The 22,922-nt window shown below is 44.3% G+C and overlaps 1 protein-coding gene across 1 annotated transcript in view; it reads right to left on the bottom strand.

Moving 5' to 3' along the window:
• The window catches only part of GTF2E2 (general transcription factor IIE subunit 2), a 648,065-nt gene that overhangs the window by 566,168 nt on the left and 58,975 nt on the right, over positions 1-22,922 (bottom strand). The window contains exon 2 of the mRNA XM_069626171.1: positions 12,923-13,083. Coding sequence (XP_069482272.1) covers positions 12,923-13,079 — 157 coding nt within the window. The 5' untranslated portion in view covers positions 13,080-13,083. The remainder of the gene's footprint in view (positions 1-12,922; positions 13,084-22,922) is intronic.

The following is a 22,922-nucleotide window of genomic DNA, read 5'->3' as shown; positions in this document are numbered from 1 at the left end:
GCTTTCTACCTCCCTTTTATACACTTGTGACTGGTTAATGGGTTGCAGGTGGGTATACATAGTTTCAATTGCCTTACCTTGCCTGGCCTTGTTATTTGGACATCTCCATTGAGTATGCTGGTGTGCCTCTGTTTGCATCTTCTTCGTCCCAGTACCATAGTGGTGTTTCACATAGGAAGTCTCTATTCCTCTTGACTCCTCCTTCGTGACAGTACTATAATGGTGTTTCCTATGGGAGTCATGCATTACTCTATGAGGCCTCTTCCTCGTCCATGGACTCTTGTTGTTCTTTCCTCACTCTCCTGTAGGAATGAGGTTTGGGGAAAAAAAGCAGGTGGTATCTCCGGTTGCCTTTTCCCGACCTCTGTGGCCTGTAAGGGACACATGACAGGAATGACAATAGCCCATGAAGGCGAAGGGAGGGTAGGGTCGGTTGGTATGAGGAAAGGGGGGATACCATGTCTCACCCTCGGGTATCCTACACCCACTCTTCAAGGACCCTGTGAGAAACCTGAGGGCGTTCTCACAAGTAGTCCCTGGGGAGGGCCATCGCTCTTTTATCGCAACCCTGGGGGGGAGCGGACAAGCGAGGCAGGATCACCTGGGCAGGGGGTCCTTGGGGACTGCGGGGAGAGTATCCTGAAGGAGAGACATGGTATTCCCCCGTTCCTTGCACCAATCCATCCTACCCACCCTCTTTGTTCATGGGATATTGTGACCCAAGTCCCCTCCTGCCCCTTAACCTTCCCTCACCAAAAGGGAAGATAACATCTTGTGGACATCTAGAGAGATCAAGGCCTTTTCCAAATCTTAACATTGTCTCTCCTCCCTCAAAACCCAGAAGGTATACTGGGAAGCCATCTTTTACCTCCCAGATATCCCCCTCCAGTAAACAAGGGGATTTAGTATCACTCCCTCACCTTAATGGACCCCCAACAAGTCCCCACACCTGTTAATGTAAAGAGGATGAGACAAGTTCAGGCTCCCTTAGTCTGTCCGGGCTATTTTCAATCACACACCATCTCTCCCTCCGCCTTTCCAATAATTACTGGGACGAAGAATAGGCAATCAGGAGCAATGAGGATTACCCATTGAAACAAAAGAGGGACACAAAGTGAGGCTTACCATCTAACACCTTTGAATTGTCCCACTAATAGAGTCGGGCAAGGTCAGGCACTTTTCCCTCAACTGTGCACACCTGACTCCAATTGAATCAACTGCAGTATAAAAAGACTGGTTCTACCAGAAGCATTGAGCGAGCTGGGGTTGCTGGACGCAACTAGGAGGCTAAGGAGCATAAGGCCAGGATCAGTGGAGTGCGGGACGCTGAGACACTGGCTCGGTGTGTGTGGTGGAGTGCGGGACGCTGAGACACTGGCTCGGTGTGTGTGAGGGGCCGGTAATTTTGTTAATCCCCATTCACTGAGAGGCCGAACGGGAACTGTGTCTTTTTGTTTGGAACTGCAAGGATTGAAGTGCGGGGGCGGGAACCCCAAGAAACCCAGGGACATTGAGAACTCTGACTTACTGCAAGAGCCCTACGTGAACTGGGAGAACTACACCTATTGGTAAGACTACCTGAAACCAGCTGTGGTTTACAATTCTTTTTTGAGTCACCATTTTTCCTTTAACAAGATCTCCTTATCACATTTGGTTTAAGAGTGAGGGCAAGCATAGGTTTGGACACAGATAACTTTGGTTTTGGACTTATGGACATTTACGGCCCTTGGAAGCATCAGTTGAGGGAAACATCCCCTTAGAGTTAGGGCCAGGTAGCCATTACACCAACCCCACAAAGTGTGATAATAAAGGTTTTCAAACAGAGTGCGTCTTTCTTGATACCATGCCTGTCTCACAACCCTCTATCCAAGGAGTTCTCCCTCGCAAACTCAGCCCAGGGGTCGGGATCAGGCACCTTTGCCTTTCCCCTGGTTACCTGGGGGATGAGGGGGTTCTTAAAGGGGCTAAATGTGAGAATGCTCTCAGATTTCTCACAGTGGACACTATAAAATGTGATTTTATGACTCCATAGTGCTACTACTAAACCCACAATGATTTAGGTGGACTCCCAAGTTCATTCCATGTACATCAGTCTGTACTTTGTTTAATGTCGCCCTTGATACTTTGTAATCCAATTAACAAGCAAGGTCAGTGCATTGGAAGTTAGCAACTTTGTAAGGGAGGAAAATGCTGGCAAAAATAAGATGTGTACCAGAAAATTAAAATGCATTCATAAGTATACTTGCTAGTTTTATGTAGATAGCTTAGATTTTTCCAGAGCCTGTGACCACCTCTAGCCCCCATCTATGGTGCACCTCCCCCGCCACAATGGTGATTTTAACTGTATTTATGGCAAAGGGTGAGACCAAAAAAAATAGAGAAAAGATTAAACAATAAAATGGACAGGACATTGATGTGCACGTGCGCTGAGGCACAAGCTTATGCCTGCCCAAAGTGTAAAACTACACATTGCTTAAAAAAAAAAGCTATCAACTAAAACTAAATGGAGGCATGTATAACAAGGCATAAAATGAGCAGTGTCACATAGCAAAATAAAACACTTTGAAGGTCCTACAGAGATCCTATTAGCCTGCGGTGCATGGCAAAATCTCCCGATACTGTATACAGTGTCCAGATTCCCAACTGAAAAACCGAGCCGAGGTACCAAAGGCTCCCCTGCAATTGATGCCCCCGAGCCAGGAGCCCCTCCAGCGGATAGGTATGGACATCATGTGTCCATTGAAAACCATGCAGCCCGGGACATAAATATCTCCATTTCGTGGTAATCCAAACCAATTAACTGAAGCCAACATAGAGCCTTTGATTGGTAACTCGTAAGATTTTTCTTCTGATAAAGGACTAACGGCACAAGACATGGCCATAGCTCTCACGAAAAGCTTTAATAGTATATCTGACAATCTAGCACCATTAAAAATCAAGAAAGTCACACTTGGAAGCCAATAACAAAAAGATTTGGTTTACAGAAGAACTCAGAAGACTAAAATCCGTCTCCTCAAAGGCTTTTCAGAAATGGAAAAGGGAGCCCATCTCAGACTTACTAGAAAAATACAAGAAGTCCGTAGGAGAGTATAAACATGCCATTCTTCAGGCTAAAAGAAATCATCATAATACTCGTATAAGCAACGCCGAGTCCGATACCAGAGAATTGTTCAAAATTCTTAAGGAACAGGAAAGTACCCCGGCTCCATCAGGCTTAACTGAATTAAATGATAAAGACTGGTACCAACGGATCCAAGATGGGCTTCAAAACAAGCTTCTTAACATTTGCTCGGTAATGCTTGAAAAAAAGTTACAGAACCAGGCTTGTCCGGACATCGGCAACCCTAAGGTTTTCACAAGGAGCTTAAACGTTCCAATCTTTAATTTTCATCCAGTAACCGAACCAGAATTAATAAAGGTCATTGAACAAATGAAATTTTCGCATTGCAGAGGCGATGCTTGTACATCTAGGATAATAAAGAGCTGTTCCCCTTCCATCATTCGTGCAGTCTGCTCCTTTGTTAAAGCCTCATTGGCAGAGGGCATAGTACCCAAAGAATTGAAACACACTATGGGGACACCAATCATCAAGAAGCCAGGTCTGACAAGGGATAATACTTTGAATTTCCGACCCATCTCAAACACCCCTTTTCTTCTAAAAATACTGGACAGGGTAGCGTACCAACAAATTTCGGAACACCTGAATCAATACACCATCCTGCACTCCCACCAGTCGGGTTTCAGGAAACTCTATGGGACTGAGACTTCTCTCCTAGAACTTAAATCTAGACTACTCTCACAAATGGATAAAAGTAAGCTCTCACTGATTATATCCTTGGACCAATCAGCGGCCTTTGATTTAATTGATCACACTATAGTAAACATAAGGCTAAAGGAAGTAGCCAACTTCTCGGAGCAAGCAGCATTGTGGATCTCTTCCTTTCTTGAACATCGGCTGAGTAGTGTGTGCTCGGACACGGCGGAAGCAGATCCTATTGCGGTACTCTATGGAGTTCCACAGGGGGCTAGTACATCGCCATGCATCTACAATCATTTTAGGGATCCCTTCTTTTTCATGTTAGAACAGTAGGGGGTTGCCTTCTCAAACTATGCTGACGACACAATGCATAGTTCCATTGACAGGCAATCATGGACAGGATGAGGCTGAAGTAAATAGAGTTTTCAGCCTAATCAAGAGGTGGATGTTAGACAACTATCTTGCCCTCAACGGGAGTAAAACGGATTTAATGATTGTAGGGAGTCCACACGCAGTTAAAATGTTAAAATCATCCTACAGTGCCTTTAAGTTAGAAGATGACATCATTAACCCTCTCCCCAAAACCAAGATACTGGGTGTTACACTGGATCAAACTCTTAACATGAAAGCGCATGCATCCTCTGTGGTAACCTCAGCAGTATACTATGTAAAACTGTTGTCACATTTGAGGCCTCTTATCTCCCAAAAAAGTACAGAAACTATTGCTAGGGCAATAATAGGGGCCAAGCTGGACTATTGTTGCAGTCTTTTGTTGGGATCCAGTAAGGGGGTCATACAAAGATTACAGGTGGTCCAGAACTGGGCCGTGAGAGTGGTGGTCGGCCTCGCTAGACATGAGCATGTTACAGAGGCTAGACGAGGCCTTCACTGGCTGCCCGTGGAATCTAGAATTACATTTCGAGCGTTGATAATTACCTTTAAGTTTTGCATGTTGATGCCTCTGTACCTTCAATGTTATATTACAGATAAAGCTATTAGGAGATCCTTAAGGTCGGATTCAAAAAACTTTCTGGAGCAACCTAGAGCCAGGACAGCTAAAGCCGAACAGGGGGCCTTTGCATTTAAGGCACCAAGTCTATGGAACAATCTTCCAGACTATCTGCGTAATCTTGGTTGCCTTAAGAAGGATCTTAAAACCTTCCTTTTCTGACTTATTTCTAGTTTCATCCATTCATTCCTGATACTTCTAGGGCATTAGAGATCTTTTTCTCTCCACTCTTTTTTTTGCTGTCCGCGCCTTCATGCCTGATGGTCTATAGTGCGCTATATAAATACCTTGTAGTGTAATGTAATCTCCTGGTGATTGTCACTACGCTACACAGTATTGAGATGCATTTTCCTTACTGAACATTACCGCAACACAAGTTTGCGATGTCCTTATTCCCTTTATGGCACGGGTAGGTATACCCAAGGAAATCATGACGGAACAAGGCACTAACTTGACATCACGGCTGGTATGGCAAGTTTTGTCAGGCCTTGCATATCATCCACCTAAAGACAGACGTCTACCACCCACAAATGGATGGCCTAGTGGAGAGGTACAACACGAAGATTAAACAAATGTTGCACAAAACCCTGGATGATACGTTAACCGGGATTGGGACACAGTGGTTCCCATAATATTGATGACCCTACTTAACAGTCTGCAATTGTCCACCAGGTTTGGCCATTTTGAAGTTTATTTTGGAAGACCACCCAGGTCATTGCTTGACCTACTCAAGGAAGAGTGGGAGGAACAGACGGCTCAAGAAATAACCATGACGGAGTATGCACACAACTTGGGAAAACATGTCATGTCAAGCCGTAGCACAGAAGAAAAAGCAAAATGCCCTGAAACTGCAGGAGAAATACTACAATCTGAAAACCTGTCTATGAACCTTCCAGGATGGAGACATGGTGATGGTTCTGCTCCCAACAACTGAAACAAGCTCCTCACCTCCCGGAAAGATTGCTTATGCAATAGAAAAGGTCCTAGGCCCCGTAACATACAAAGAACGAAAAGATGACAAACGTCCGGCTCCACAGACCTACCATGTGAAACTGCTTTAAAAATGGGAGGAACGCACACCAGTCGTTGCTCTTATTACACCTGATCCCACAGAAGTGGGGGAGATCATGCCTGAAACAGCGGAACTGGGGGAGATGCACCCCTGATGTACCAGTGGTGGTATCAGTGATTTAAATATAAATCGTGTGTCAGCGAACCAACAACACAAATTTCAGAAACTATTGCACACGTACAACAAACGCATTTCATCACAACCATGGGATGCATACAATACCCAACCAAGCCAGACCATACCGGATTCCCGAGGCCCAGATGCAGGCAGTGGCATACGAGGTAAAATCCATGTTGGAATTGGGTGTGATAGAACCTTCCACCAGCCACTGGTGCTCGCCCATAGTGCTAGTAACTAAACCAGACAGCTCGATTCGCTTTTGCATGGATTTCAGACGTCTGAATAGCATCTCTCGCTTTGACCCCCATCCTAAGCCGCGTATTGATCTTTTGGAATGACTGTGGTGGGACTGGTTTCTCACGATGATGGACCTGACCAAAGGGTACTGGCAAATACCGCTAACCAGGAGAAGACTGATTTTGCCACCCCTACCGGCCAATACCAATTCACCATATTACCCTCTGGTCTGCATGGGGCACTGGCAACGTTTCAAAGACTGATGGATAAACTGCTCTGCAGCCATAGCACGTATGCCGCCGCATATTTAGACGACAGTCGTTCAGTGTCACATGGGAGGAACATCTCAGACATCTGGAAATGGTCCCGTCCACCCTGCAGTCAGCAGGACTACATTTCAACCCAAAAAAGACCACAGAGGTTGCTTTCCAGACCAAATACCTGTGCTTCCAGGCCGCAAACAGATAAGGCTGAAGCTATTAATCGCATCGTGTTCCCATCCACAGCTAAACAAATAAGGAGCCTTTTGGGGATTCATCGGCTATTATCACAGCTTCATTCCCCACTTCGCCACCTTGACAGTGCCACTTACGGATCTACTGATGAAAATGTCCCCCCCGTCACCCCCTGAAAGGGAGGCCAGGGCCACAACATCATTCCAAGCACTGAAGACCAGCTGGACGACCCGAGCTGCCCTGCACTGTCTAGACTTCTCCAAACCCTTTTCCTTCCTATAGATGACTCGGGTATCGGGCTGGGTGCAGTGGTGTTTCAAGGCCAAGGGGGTGCGGAACGCCCCATATTGTTAATCAGCCATAAGCTGCTCCCGCTAGAAACCAGATATGTTATCACTGAAAAGGAATGTCTTGCAGTGAACGCTCCTCACCAATCATGCTCTGTTGGTGTGGTTGGCCCACCATAAAGACGCATCCCAGGGTTCTGCAGTGGTTCTTGTCCTTGCAACCCTTTTCATTCACCCCGATCCATGTACCCAGATGTCGTCTAGCTCATGCAGATTTTGTGTCTCACTCAGTTTCCCTGCCCGAACGTCAGGGCGTGGTTGGGGGGCAGAGGGGAGGAACTCGGCAGATACTGCAGCAGAAGCCACCGGTGCCGACAGGGCTCTCAGGGCTTACGTGCAGCAGCAGTCGACACAGCCACATCAGGAGCTGCTGTCTGCGAGGGCAAAGCTGCCGATAACCCTGCCGGCCGAGGCCAAGAGGCCGACACAGCCACAGCAAGAGCAGCTGCCCACAAGGGAAAAGCTGCCGGTATACTTGCCAGCCAAGGCAGAGACGGCAGGTCAGGAGCTGGCGCTCGCCTCACCAATAGGAAAGCTGCCAGGGCTACACAAGGCAGCGCCAAACCAAGGTGAAGCGGGCCACCACTATCATTAGGAGACAAAAGACATGCTACCTTACCTGGCCAGGGTCCACGCCCAAACCATACGGGCAGGTTGTAAAGGGGGAGAGCGATCAGGAGCTGCTCTTTTCTACGTATGGAGGGGGTGGTAACTTCCTGGTACATTACCCAATCAGAGGAAGTTAAGGGATTTAAAGTAACAGTCTGTAATGATGGGATTGTTCATTCTTTTGCCAGCGTTTGACGGAGGAGACGATGTGGGACGAGCAGCATTTCACCTGGGCATACTAAGAGGTGGACCCATATGAGAGGAGAAGAAGAAACTTAAGGGAGTGTCTTGGAAGAAGACTGGCAGATGACTGCCCATCTAAGAGAAAGACTACAATGAGGTCAATTGTGGTTTCAGAAAATAAACTGCATTATTATATCAGTCTGCTGTTTCTGGCCTGTTTGCATCACCAAATTCCCACACGACCATTTGATGATAAAGAGAAGATTTACATCATGGTACCCATTTGATTCCTGGGAAATGTCCACTAACTCTTGCTTGATTTCTTGGTCAGTAAGGCCCCTTGCTATAGACAAAGTGACTATCACAAAATCAGTATCACATTAACTTCAGAATATTTTTATTTTCCAGAATGTATTTCTTCAGGCCTCATCTGTCTGTTCCATTTGTGGTCCTTGCTTGTTTAGTTTGAGCACCAAAGGAAAACGGTCAATCCTTGCAAGGGGTTTGCAGGTCAGCACTAAGATCTCACCAAATTGTGAAAGAAAAAGAAAAAAATCATTTGTAAAACAAAGTTTCCACATGACAAGTTATACAATGATTGGAATGACCTACTCATAGCAGCATATATGCATCCCACATCTGGGTAATACAAAAAGGTCAACGGTAGGTTAGAGTTTAGTATGCTCTGGAGGCCCCTGGGCTGCACTACTAATAGGAGTAGGGGGAAGGGGAAAGAGTAACAGGTTTAAAGAGAACTGTCAGCAAGACTTTCACCAAGCACAGAAGCAAGGGAAACCTTGCTCTGAAACTGAAAGAAAAATGTGTAGTCACCTAGGCTCCTAACAAAAGGTAGACAGAACGACTAAAGGCAAATATGCCTGCAGAACTTTAGCAGAGTAGAATTGTTCATGAGCAAGCACTACTCCGCATTTCAAGGCAAAGGTTTTATGAAAAGCTTAAGAAATGTCTTGTCAGAAGTTTCACTTGCACTACAGTCCACTACACACAGAAACCTATACAACCCGGAGAAAATAGGGTGGGAGTTTTATGCAAGGATCATAGATTCTAATCATAATGGTTGGTTTATGAAACAAAGTCTGTTGCATAAACACACTTTACATAATAAAAAAACAAATAAAGGCAAATGTCCTCTATACAAAGGCAAATAATTCCATGTTATAACCAAGGGTAAAAATGGTACTCCTAAACAGAGTTAAGTTACAGAATAGATGGCAGGCATTAACTGAATCAATGTCATTTTTTGATTTACAACAAAATATCCGCACAACATCTAGTAAAATTTGTCAAGTCTAAAACGTGCCAAAAAGTAGACATATAGTTATCATAAACGTGGTGTGTTGACACTCCTGACGTATCCTGCTAGTAAAATTAAGCCAACCATCCATATGAGAGGGTATCGGTCAGATGAGACAGAACCCAGGTGAGACGTCGCATAAGCGATTCCGCACCCACCGAGCTATGAGAGCAAGAAAGAGGAGGATTGGAGGGCAGACACATAGCCCAGTGGAAAAGTCACATACGAAACTCTGTACTGACCAAGTGGCCAGGATGAGAAAGTGGAACCCCTGGAGACAGTCCGAGGGGAGCCCGGCAGAAGAGACGTGTAAGCAGCTCTCCCGCGACCAGAGAACCGGCAAGACTCAGCAGCCTTCCATAGGAACTCTACTTGAGACACTCAGGTATGCAGTGGCTCCAGCAGACAGGGAGGCTGGTGAAGGAGAGGAAAAGAAGAGCCCAGGTTGAGAAAAGACTTAGAAAACCCCAGAGGAGGGGATTGAGAAGCAGAAGAGCCCCAGAGTGGGAGAGGAAATGTACTACAGAGGAGAGAGAAACAGAGTGGGGAGTAAGAAGAGCCCCAGAAGAGCCTTGGAGTGGAGAGAGCATGGGAACACCCCAGAGTGATGAGAAAGAAGAGTGCCCCAGACTGGGGAAAGAATGAGAACCCCACAGTGGGGAGGCAAGGACGGCTGAAAGAATGCCAGAGTGGGAAGAGACAGGGGGGCTGGGCTGGAAAACCTTGATAGCATTGCAGTACACCAAGAACTGTCAATCTCGAACTGCAGGCAAAGGCCTTTAATATAAAAGGGATAGTATTGGGGTTAGAAACCCAAAGCCATCACTTCCAGCTATCTCTACAGTCTTTCTTTGTTTCTTTTGTTGAGGGCTTTGTTAATTTACGGACATCCTGACGAGCACCCTTTGGCCTTACTTTTATATAATAGGGCTGGAAGCGTGTAGACTTCGGGAAAGATTAGGTGAACCTGATAAAAATAAAGCTCTTATAAAAAAAAGCCTCGATGTCCGAGTCCGGAGTCTGACCCACCACACATCTCACCACTGAAATAAATTGGGCCCAACAAGGTCCCTCACAGGGTACAAATATGACTATGTTGTGCACTGTGATAGACAGCTCAAACTAAAGCACTGAAGGCATTTTATTGTAAATGGCCTCATTCTGTCAAAGATGAGCAGAAAAAACACAATCATGGCACATTAATGATATGTAAAAAAGCTAAACCTAAAACACAGTATGCTAGATTTTGGTCTTCAGATTATACATTCAAATGGGAATATGCTAATCATACAATGCTATTTATCAGGCTTACAGTCTAAGTGTGGAATACTGTGTTCCATTTATAATGCTTTTGCTAGATCACATTTCATGTGAAAGTTGCATCAAACCGTACAAGTGACTATGTGGTTCAATAGAACTGTAGACACCAGCACAATGCTCTATATATTCAACATATTAAGATTAAAGTGCTTCAACACATATACTTTATAACACAAACAGCACCATGTTTAGTCAGGATTTATTTCCTGGTTTTGTTATGTGAACTTCTATGTCAGACAGAATTGAACATGAAGACGTCCTGAAAACATTTTCAAATACACATTACTATAATTTTATTTTCCAGCATTCCAGAACTTAATATTTTGAAATGATGGTCAAATTGTCAGATTGATATAAAACTCAAGGATATTTTTTAGACTTGCTCGATCAAACCTAAACAAGCAATAAAAATGTAAAACTAACAGATTTATTTCACATTAATCAGTTTAAGATAATGACAATGTTCACAATCGTAAAAAAAATCCACACTAGACCCTAACGTTCCTACTAACTACCGTCCAATAACCACAGTGCCATTCCTTCTCAAAATTCTAGACCGCGCAGCCTATCTCCAGATTCAAAACCACTTGGAAACGAATAACCTACTTGGCACCCGGCAATCTGGCTTCCGCCCCAGACATGGCACAGAGACAGCACTTCTAGATCTTAAAATACAAATGGATGAACCGAAAGACAACAGTAACGTAGCACTCCTATTCCTGTTAGACCTTTCAACAGCGTTCGACCTAGTAAATAGACTACAACATACTTTGCAACCACTTAGCCTCAGCCGCCCATTTCTCACCTAAAGCTATCAAATGGACACAGTCCTTCCTCTGAGACAGAACCACAAGTCTTCTCTACCATCTCAGCGGCAGTTCCAGCCCCAGTACGGAGTGCGTATTTCCCACTTTTTACAATATTTTTACTAAGCATCTATGCGACTGGCTTGATGATTTGGGCATCACCTACACTAACTACGCAGATGACACCCAAATCCTCATACACATCTCTGGCTCCCACGACATTGACACCAACTCACTCAACACCATTTATCAAACCATCCAAGCTTGGATGGCACAACACGGGCTGTGCTTGAATGATGAGAAAACTGAACTGTTCCTCATTGGCTCACAACCCCATCTCAACAAACTCCCCAAATCATTCGATTCCTTCAACATTGATGGCAACCTCATCAAAGTCTCCAAAGAAGTAAAAAACCTAGGTTTTTACCTCAACTCTACCCTCACCCTAACTCGGCCTCGGCTGCAACTTGCACATCTAAGCTTATTAATGCCTGCAGGCCTTTCCTCTCAGAGGATAGCTGCTAGAGCTTTGATCTTGTCAAGAGTGGATTACTGCAATGCCCTCTATGCCGGCACCAAAACCCATAATATCAAAAAATTGCAGGTTATCCGAAATAACACTCTGAGAGCAGCTCTCAACATTCCCAAAACGACACACATCGATCAGACAAAACATTCACAGAGCACCTATTCAGGAGAGAATCTGTTTCAAAAACACATTCTCTAACCCACAAAAGGCTACATAAGCAAGCACCTAAACATCTCAGACAAACTCAAGCACTCACGCACAAACACTCCAACAGCCCTATACGCTCGGCCTATAAGCACTGCCTCATCACCCCACGATTCAAACTGCAGTGGTAGCAACCAAACTATGGAACAACTTACTAATAGATCCCAGGTCGGAAACCTCCTACTGGACCTTCCGAAAACACCTTAAAACCTGGCTGTTTACACAAGAGTTACAAAAGAACTGCACTAACTTACATCTCTACTAATTCACAATCGACTGAGCACCACCCAAATAACTAAAGTGCTACTTTACCGCTCGCCTTCACCTGCAACCTGCAACATTTTAAGCCTAAGCAACAATTTTATGTCACTTGTGTAATCAACAACTGTATCTTATGTCACTTGTGTAACCATGTAACCATTTACCATGCAACCCGCATATCCATGTAACCTATACGCTTACATGGAACTGTAACTTCACTGATGCCTACTATCAAGAAAAGCGCCTCGATGCCCTTGGGCATTGCGCGCTATATAAATTGCAAAATAAATAGATAAATATGAACATCAAATCTATCCAACAAGAGCGAATTCCTTAAATGTGGGTATGGGTGCTACACTTATGGTTTGGTGGTTGAACATAAATGGAGTATTTGAACCTTCTCACACAATGAAAGGGATTTACAAGTCTCCAACATTATCTCAAAAGTTGCAAAAGGCTCAATCATTAGATAGGTGTCTTTGCTGTTGATCAATAATTGCAGTGACCCATTTTTATTCCAAAACTGGATGATCAAAGAGAAACATTAAGGGCTTGAAGTGAAGTGTGTATTCTATACAGAGAACATGTCTGTTTGCTGTCAAGCCCTGGGCATTCACCCTTTAAACTGCCATCATGCAAGCTGATTAAAGAAAGCAGACCACAAAGCAATTACAGATCTGGGAACAGCCAACACTCACCTGCATTTTGCTTTGAGCCAGCAGTGCCACCCGGATCTGGCCTCGATTTCTTTTTTTTTGAAGAGTCAGAAGAAGGAGCAGGGCGCTTTTCTACAGCAGGAGTACTGAGTGCTCTTTTTTTAAAAAGCTCCCGGTCTTTCAACAGGGCTGGATCCATAATTCTGCCAAATTAAAATAAAAGACCATCAAGCGACTGACCAGAAAACAAAGAGATTACAAACTGAACAATACATGTTCAACAACGCAAACTTAAAAAAGGTGCAAGAGCTAGCGAAATGGACTGTGTTCAGTATCACCACTAAATAAAGTGAGCAGACTACAACTCTCTGGGCAAAGGTAAACAAATATTTAAAAATGCATTCTAAAATAGCAATACATGTCAAAGATAACCAGTTATACTTTTTTGCATGAACGTAACCACTAATTGGCCCTCAGAGAATAACAGGCTTGAAAAGAGCTTAATGCACCCCAAAAAAACGTGTTTTCCAATTTTCCTGTGTGGAGACCTATTACAAGGACTGGCTGAAACGTATATCTTTTTCCAGATGCCAGTCACTTGAAAAACATTTCCTGTAGCAAAGCCGAATATAGATTTATAAAAACACAAACGGGTCTGGAATCCGATATCACGACAGACGGCAACAAAGAGTAGAGCACAGAAGAAAAATAAGATATGATGCAGAGCACTGGGAGAGAAGCCAAGAGGCGTCTAGTGTGGAACGGTTCAGAGGGTATACCTTGGAGGGAGAGAAACTGTGGTAATGTGGTCACAGGTTTATCTCTGTTGCCTTCCGTTACTCCTCCACTGGAGCCCACAATGGATACGGGACAAGGCAAGCATAACTTGGTGAAGCTTTGTGTTTTAATGGTGTAGGGCAACAAAATGATTGGATACAAATTAGAAAACTTTAATATTCTAAAGCAGTTTGTCCCTCTAAGTGAGAGGGTATGCCCAGAAATGGGTCGCTTTCGCGATATGCCATGGGGAACCAAACTACACCACACTAATGAGACCAAACAAGGATGAAACATGTCTGGGGTGGCTTTTTTCCGTACGGGGGCGGGCCTTCGCAGTGTTGGATGGTATACTCCCATTGATGGTAGGACTAAGGCTAGTTTGCATATGGCTCTAGTCCCTTTCTGCTCTAGTTGGACAGAATAAAAAACAATGATGTGGAAGGTTACCCAGGCAATGCCAGTACATAAAATGAATTCATAACCTTTTCAGCCATCATATTTTTTTGGCATGGTGGCTAAGATAAAGGGTAAAAAGCTTAGGTTGCAAGTTACTAGCCAGTCATAAAAAGTAAGTCGTCACTTCAGTTTTCCACATGCAAACAGCACACCGTTACCTATTCGCAGAGTCACATATTACTTACCATTGGCTAGTGGCAAGCTTACATTTTGAGGCCTGCTAAGATCATTACAAGACAGCAGAGGCTGAGAACAGGATTTCAGATATTGATGAGCAAACCTGGGCCAGGTTGCCTACTATGAATACCCTGAAGATGTCAGTGGAACAACATAATGCGAATTGGACTTGGAGGCCCTGAGTTGGACATAAGACGTGCCTTGTGGGCCTGGATAAGAATTACAAGCAGGGACACTAGAGGCTCTAAATGAGTACCCAAATATGACACTTGCCCCACAAGAAGGAATGCTGGCAAATATAGCCATGAATATTGTGCAAGGTACAGGGCACGGCCATCTCCTCCCCAAGGATCCAACACAAGGAGATCATCAGGACATTGTGGTTTCATGACAGGCTTTCGGCAGCCAGAAACATGAGAAATTTACAATATGAATCAAAAAGATGGTCGTTCTACTCAGACTTCTCACAAGTGATCTGGAAACTGTGAAATGAAGCAAGATCAATTCTGGGAAGGGCCAAGTGAAAGTGAACTCAGACTGGCAGATGGTTTTTCAGTGGCCTTGCTCCTGCAACCAATTATTTGAAAGATTCACCTTTTGTGTGGCAGACATCATTGGTTACTGCACATGTTCTTTTTTTGGCTCAGGGGATGTTGTCAAGTGATTGCTGAATTGGGGTTTTAGTCTGGAAGGTTTGTGGATGTATTGTATTTGCATACTCTTAAATTATCGTGAACCCAGAGATATAAAAATGGGGGTGGGCATAATTAGATTTTTGGGCTTTACAGGTTCAACTTTGTGGGTCACCTAAATCTTTGGCTTTTTTATTACTGGCTTGCCGATTTCTTGACTTTTTGGGTGCAGAGTGACTTTCACTGAAGAGGCACAATAGCAAGGCATTGTGGGTATGCAAATTAACTCAAATGCAAACCTTTTTCTCCAGGAGGAAATTGACAAAGTCTTTTGTCTATGAGGGCAGTGCTATTGTATGCATAGCTTTATCAATCCAAGACAGACATTTCGCAAGGCTGTGAGGACAACTACATACCTGGTTTCACCCTCATTAGAGATCATAGGTGCAGTATAGTCCTAACAGCATTTTGGTTGGAGCATTTGGCCATGTTTTAAAAACACCAAGAAAGTTAAATAGCACTGCCCCCATAGACCAAGACAATTTCCCGGAGAAAAAGGTTTGCATTTGAGTTAATTTGCATACCGACAATGCCTTGCTGTTTGGCTCAGAACTGGAGGCGAATAAACATCCAGCGATGGCTACTAGGTGGCATTGTGGAATAATATGTGTGTGTGTTTAAGTAACGTTATGGTTAAGTTGCACAAGCGAAAACCTATGCTATTCAATGGACAACCGCTGTTATAGGGACGTTATGGTTACTGGTAAAACCTAAAAAAAAAAAAAAAGAAATTCACAAGTTATGGTAAACTAAGCCACCATACCGCACACCACCAGGGTGCACCGATACTTGCCCCACAAATGAACAAGCAGAGAGCCGCAGTGGGGCTCTGTCCAGTACCTATCAGACTGACTGCACCTATTGAAATACCAACACCTAAGAAAACCTGGACAGCGAGGTACCCATTGAGAAAACCATATCGACAAATGAGACAGAATGATGATTGTCAAAATGCAATTCCTGAAGAAGCCAAGAAGATACTAAAAGATGAATGATGACATCATAAGAACCTGGACTGACTCACATATAGAAGATATGACGACCTATGAATGATAAAAAGAGACAAAACACCATGGATAAGTGACATCCTGAGTTTAAAGTGAAATGATTGATGTCAAATGTCAGAAACTTATGCCAGTAGCACGATGAAGATATCCAGTTAGTTTAAACGTGTACATATGTAAGGAACCGCAAGAAGCAAGAATTAACGCAGAGATGCGAAGAAACAGGAAGAAGTTAGTGTCAGAGAGGAAGCGAGGAAGCGCAGAGAGTTCAATGACGACATAGAACGCAAGCGGAGAAAAAGAGCACAGGATCTTGAATATCTGGAGAGAGAGGTTAAAAAACCTGATCCAATAATAGACTGGGAAGACAGAGGAATTCTTTCCTGAGTACGATGCAGTACCAGGCACAGCTAGGGCACATATTCAAGAGGACTTCGACAACAGAAGCATCGGAGAGACGATTGATAGAATATATGATGAAATGGGGCTAGAACACGTGCCCCAAGGGAGAGAAGAGGACAAGCGTCTTGAGAGCACTCAGTTGTATGACACTGAGGACACCTCCAGAAGTAGCAGAAATAGAGAGCTGTCCCTAGATAGGTTGACACTAAATAGTAACGAGGAAGATGAGAGAAGTTACACGAGTTGGACACAGACAATATCAGACGCAGAAAGAGAGAACTATGAGGAAAAGGAAGACGAGAGGAGACACGAAAAACGCTTCTCTGGAGGAAAAGGAATAAGATGGTCAGATTCTAGCGAGTCTGCACCTAAGGCATCAGAATCAGCCACACAATCAGATCGACAGGAGTATCTTACGGTCAGAGGGGGGTGTCTCCACCACCCTATGTGAGCGGACTAAGGACATTGCCAGGTAGACGACGCTGCAGGACCATTACCCCTGCGGTAGACAGAAGAATTATCAGAAAAAGGAGTGTCATGTGTTACAATTCCCGTTCTCAAAAAAGAAGGAACAAGACCACAGTATATTCTATGGCCACACATGGATCGAGAAAATCTGAAAAATAAGCTTCCAATGTTAACATTGGGAGCCGGAAAATGGATACATGAGCTAGAAAAAAATGACGAGAAGGAACACTTTAGCTATTGGAGATATGAAGGGTCTTTTTAATCGCCATAATTGGTGATCGAGCGGACGATGTGTGGTCACAGGCAGGTTATCCTGGAGTGACTACAGGTAATACTGCGTATGATGGAGCTCCATTTAACAATTGCAGAGCTGCGGTATGGAAAGCATTACGATTGCTATACCCGGATAATTCTGACATGGAAGCTATAATGACACGCAAAATGAAGGAATCAGAAGATCCTTTGCTTTACATTCCGAATTTCCAAGACGCATGGGTGATGGAAACGCTGGAATCTTGGGGAAATCTATACCTGCGTTTTACCAATTATTATACCAAGGCTGCCAGATCAGGTACAGAAGCAGCTCAAGAAATTGGTAGGAATTGAGGCCAAACCGTGGTCTGAAATGCAGTTGACCACAGATTACTATTGCAGGCTACTGCAAGAAAAGAATCGCAAAAAAGAGGCTGCACGAAAAGCTGAAGAAGCAAAATTAGTGCAGAAGAAATTGTCAAAATATGCCATTGAAGGGGCAATGATAACTAGCACAGAAGGATCAAACATACAGCAGGTCATTAATCAACAGCAGGTTAATCAGGGCAGGAATGGGGTTTACCCCAGAGGGAAAGGCTTTAGAGGAAGAGGATGGCAGAGTAATCAGGGAGGTTTTCAAAACATGCAAAATGGCAATCAGGATATGTTAAATGGGCAAATAATCAGACCACCGCCAATATGTTGGGATGACAGGGTGTCTAGCACGCACATGCATAAGTCAAGGCATGGTGCAAACCGAACAAGGCACAAGAGTAGTAATGGTGAATCCACCTATGTTTTCACAGCAGAGTGGAAATGCGTTGCACAGAATCACACGGTGCAACAGTAAGCGCCAGGAGCACAGCAAAGCTTGCAACCTCAGAACTTGATACATTTTCCACAAGGACAGTCAACAGTCGCTGATGCAACTGTCACAGACAACAAGTGCAGGACAGACATTGAACTCTGGAATGAGAGCCAACACTGGTGATGGAGGAAGTCCATTCACGCAGCATGGGACAAAGTTATTTATGGATTAGGACAGCTCACTGGGAAACCTGATGTGTTCTATCCTATCAGTGACACCAGACCCTCATGAGGAACCAAGGGTAGATATCTGTGTAGGTGATAAAGAATATTCCTTCTTAGTTGATATGGGTGCAACACGCTCGTGTATACGTGAAGGCAAGTTTTCCTTGTCCAGCGAGGCCATAAATACTCAGGGCTTCACAGGAGCAACCAGTCGTGTTCCGTTTACAATAGAACTTCCAGTCTCTATAGGAGAATGTGACATGAATGTGCCACTGCTATATTCAAGGCAAACCCCAGTAATATATTGGGACGAGACCTAATGACAAAGTTAAACATGACAATCTCGTTCACGGAGAAGGGCATAGTATGTCCGACTCCAGGAATGCATTATTTGAACGTATGCGAAATGATTAGAGCATACGCACGACAATCAGCTATGAGAGCTGTTCCATTGAAACCAGAAATATTCACATATGGAATATGCATACTAATGGCAGGGCTACAAGGCCTTGCAGACAAAACCATGATAACCCCAGATTAGTTTTTATTTAGGCCAAGAATACGTATGCACGAGGAAAAGGGACAAGTATTCCCTTGGCAATACACACAGCCATAGTGCGAGGGAAAACGGCTTTGATCGATGGTTGCGATGATGAAGGCAGACAATTGTGCACAGCAATTGCCATTGAGGAAGGGTACAGATTGACTGACGTCACTGATGAAAATCTGTTTGACGAACAAACAGGTGTAGATGAAACACCAGTTGAGGTAAATCTCGTTTTCTGGGCCAGAATGATCAGAAGAGAGGTGCCGCAGAGATTGATGCTGGCGCAAAAACATCCTGAATATTTTGATGACGACATGGCCCAGTTGCCTGTCTCAGTGTGGACCACAGGCCCCTATGACGTAGGCTTGTTAAAAGGAGTAGGAGAAGTGAAGATTAAATTGAAACCAGGAGCAAATTTTGCCAAGAGCACGACAATATCCCACGTCTAGGGAAGCAGATGAAGAGATTTTTAAGACAATTTCTGCTATGATGGAGCAGGGCATCTTAGTGACGTCAAGAGTCATCATGCAACACTGCGGTTTATCCAATTAAAAAATGAAAGGGAGGGTCTTGGCGTTTAATACAAGATCTGCACCCGATAAATGATATCGTAGAGGCAGAGTTCGCTCTAGTCCCTAACCCGTCCACAATCCTATGTAATATACCCGTTGAGGCACAATATTTCATGGTGATTGACTTAAAAAATGCTTTTTTCTCAATCCCATTGCACAAAGATTCACAAGATTTGACATTCACATTCAGACAGATGCGTCTGAAAAGCACAAGGTTGCCCCAGGGGTACTGTGAGTCTCCTTCGATTTTTAACAGAGTCCTGCAAAGGAACTTACACAATATTGCATTAGAGAGTGTTGTCTTGCAATATGTGGACAACATCTTAATTTGCAGCACAACAGAAGGAACGTGCAGACACAATTCTATCCAGCTATTGACTATATTGGCTGAAAAAGGATATAAAGTTGACAAAGAAAAGTTACAATATTGTCAGCAAGAAGGGCTGTACATAGGCCAGCTAATCTCACAGGAGGGTAAAAGGGTTACCCCTGAAAGGGCTGAAGCCATATTGAACACAGCCAAGCCACACACGATAAAACAGATGCAGAGTTTCCTAGGATTATGCAATTATGTCAGGGCATGCGTCTTTGACTACAGCTCATATACCAAGCCCTTGTTACAAGCCCTAAAGAAGGCACAGGGGACGAAAGAAAAAATTGAACATCACCAGTTTTAGGGATTCCCAATTATGCAAAGGAATTTTACCTGTTTTCACACACAAATGGCAGTGTTACAATAGCAGTACTCACACAGAGAACCACGTTGGGGTACAAGCCCCTGCTGTACTACAGTGGAAATCTAGACCCAGTGATGAGAGGTCACTTCCCTTGCGAACAAAGTTCAGCTGCCGCAGCGTTCGCCATAGAGAAGGCTACAACCATTGTGATGGGATGCTCAATGATGTTGTTCGTCAAGCACGCATTATTTGCCATTCTAGAGAAACCAAAAGGCACATCGACATCTCAGAGAGCTTCTGCATATGAAGTGATCATATCGATTCCATCGATTAAGATAATTCGATGTAAAATAGTGAACCCAGCTATGTTCATAACAGAATCAGTCACTGAAGGAGAGCCGATCCATGACTGTGCAAATTATGAAGAATTCTATGATGAGATTCCCAGAGTGAAAGAAAATGCATTGGCAGAAGGGGAAATTGTCTTTGTTGATGGTTCTTCGAGAATCGTTCAAAATGATGGGCAATGATATATAGGCACTGCTGTGAAGAAGCACACGGCAAATGGAGAATTTCAAGTTCTTATTAGTGCGCGATTACCATCTCATTACTCGGCACAGGCTGCAGAATTATTGGCGTTGATACTCGCACTCGAGAATCACGCTGACCAGGAAGTAATGGTGTACAGCGACTCCGCCTATGTGACGTCGACAGTGCACGCAGGCTTAGCGCGCTGGAAAAGCAGGGGCTACCTCAGAGCGGACGGCACGCCAGTGCAGCACGCAGCCCTATTGGACAGACTGATTAAGGCACAATAGTTCCCAGTGGGCATAGCGGTCGTGAAATGCGTCACCCACACGAAAGCGGAAATCAAGCAGCAGACACGGAAGCCAAGAGTATGGGGACTAAGGACGAAATAATAATGAATGTGGAAACAACTGATGTGCATGAGAGAATGATTGTTGCGCGAAGTGAACCTGACAGTTATAGTAACATGGGGCAAACCCAGTTAATGGAACTCCAAGGGGAAGCACCACAGGAGGAAAAGAATCTCTGGAAGCAGCAAGGGTGTTCTTTAAACCCCTCCGAGAGCTTGTGTCGACAAGACAGCACTGGTAAAACGGTGATGCCTATAGCCCTATTAAAAATAGCATTGGAACAGTTGCATTATCCAGCACACATGTCAAAAGAAAATCTAGCAGCAACGATCGCTGAAGACTGGTTTATACCGAAATTAGCAGAGCATATTGCATTTTTTTATGGTCAACTGTATAATCTGCCAACACTTCACGGCTGGGCATACACCAAGAGTAATTAGAGGAGTCATCCCAAGGCCCAATGGACCTTTTCAGCACTTGCATGTAGATTATGTCGATATGATTCAAGTATGTAATGGGTACAGGTATCTAATGGTTGTGGTGTGTCCATTCTCTAGATCGATAGAAGCAGGTCCATGCACATGCCCAGACTCTACCTCTGCGGCCAAATTTCTGGTAAGGGAGGTTTTTCCCAGATGGGGAGTGTGTGAGGTCATGAGATCAGATAATGGGCCTCACTTTGTTAATTCAGTCTTTGAACAGATTAGCTTGCTGCTTGGTATAAAGTACAAGTTCTCGTCGGCGTGTCATATGCAAGGTAATGGAATATGTGAGTAGCTCAACGGCTTGTTAAAGGAAAGGATAGCCAAGCTGAAGCTTACTCTAAAGAAGGGATGGCTACACTGCCTTCCACTGGCATTGTATGCACTCAGAAAGCAGCCTGGTTCTGACCATCATCTTACGCAGCACACAAGATTATAACAGGCAGAAGGATGCACACGCCACTGACACCCCGAGAAAGAGCTAGATGTGATACTCAGCCAACAGGAGAAGTTTTAGTGTCTGAAATGCAAAATTACCTGAACTGCATGACATCTTATCTTACTGTAATTTCAGGACAACTGCAGCGACAACAAAAAACGGTGCGGGGCAGCACAGAACACACAGGGATATACTACAACAGACCCGATTCAAGGTTACGTCTACCCCCAGTTTTCCCTGGGGACACGGTCCTGGTGAGAAAAACGTGGAACGAGCCAAGGTTCAACGGTCCAGTCAGAGTGAAAAATGCTACTCCCACTGCAGTCAAGCTAGAAGGAAGAAGAGCTTGGATATTTCTGGGTGATAAAGCTATACATCGTAGAAGGCCCCCTGCCCGAACCCCAACGCGTAGAGACTACAGACAACGGGGAAGAACCACAGCACGTGCAGATGAGATCCATGACGAGGAAGAAGGACGCATGACCAGCAAGAGAAAGAAAGAACCTTTGTGCAAGTTGTGGCTTAAAATTTGGCCATTTCCTCTGAGCAAAAAAGGGGCTAGGGACATAAAAACGGACACTCTGTGCATCCTAGTTGCAGGGTGAAGAAGAAAATTGTGTGTCTAAGCCACAACATAGTCTGTTGACTTTGGACTGAGGCACACTGAAGGCTTGATGAGAAAAGGATATGCCAAATTTTGATCGAGGACACACAAACTGGAAGAAAATGCAGTATCCAGACTCGTTCCAGACAGGAGCATTATTTGGACTCACTTATGGTGTCCCACAGCAGCAATATCACTAAAGACATTCTAATTTAGTATGAACTAGTATTGAGATCGTATCCATCGTTAGTGGGAAGGCTCACTAACATCACTGAATTTCTTCAAGACCCTGAAAACAAAAAGACAATAAGGAGGCTGCTCATTGTGATTGCTGAGCAGTTTCTCCTGCTTCCGGGAATATAGGGAGGGCAAGACAAATGTCCCAAGCCGAAGAAGCAGCAAATAGGCTTGTCAGCGTGCTATTCTTTCGCTTAATTGAAGACTGTCCAGATCTTGTTGGGAGACGCACCAACGTCTTGACATTTCTTCGATATCCAGCAAACAGTGAACGTTTGAGCATAATCCTGAACGGAATCATAATTCAGGTTGCTCTTCAAGCTCATCGAAATCACAGAAGCTG

This window comes from Ambystoma mexicanum, chromosome 6p (assembly GCF_040938575.1).
Source record: "Ambystoma mexicanum isolate Mex_15411 chromosome 6p, UKY_AmexF1_1, whole genome shotgun sequence".
Lineage (NCBI taxonomy): Eukaryota > Metazoa > Chordata > Amphibia > Caudata > Ambystomatidae > Ambystoma > Ambystoma mexicanum.
This window is presented reverse-complemented; position numbering and strand designations above follow the sequence as displayed.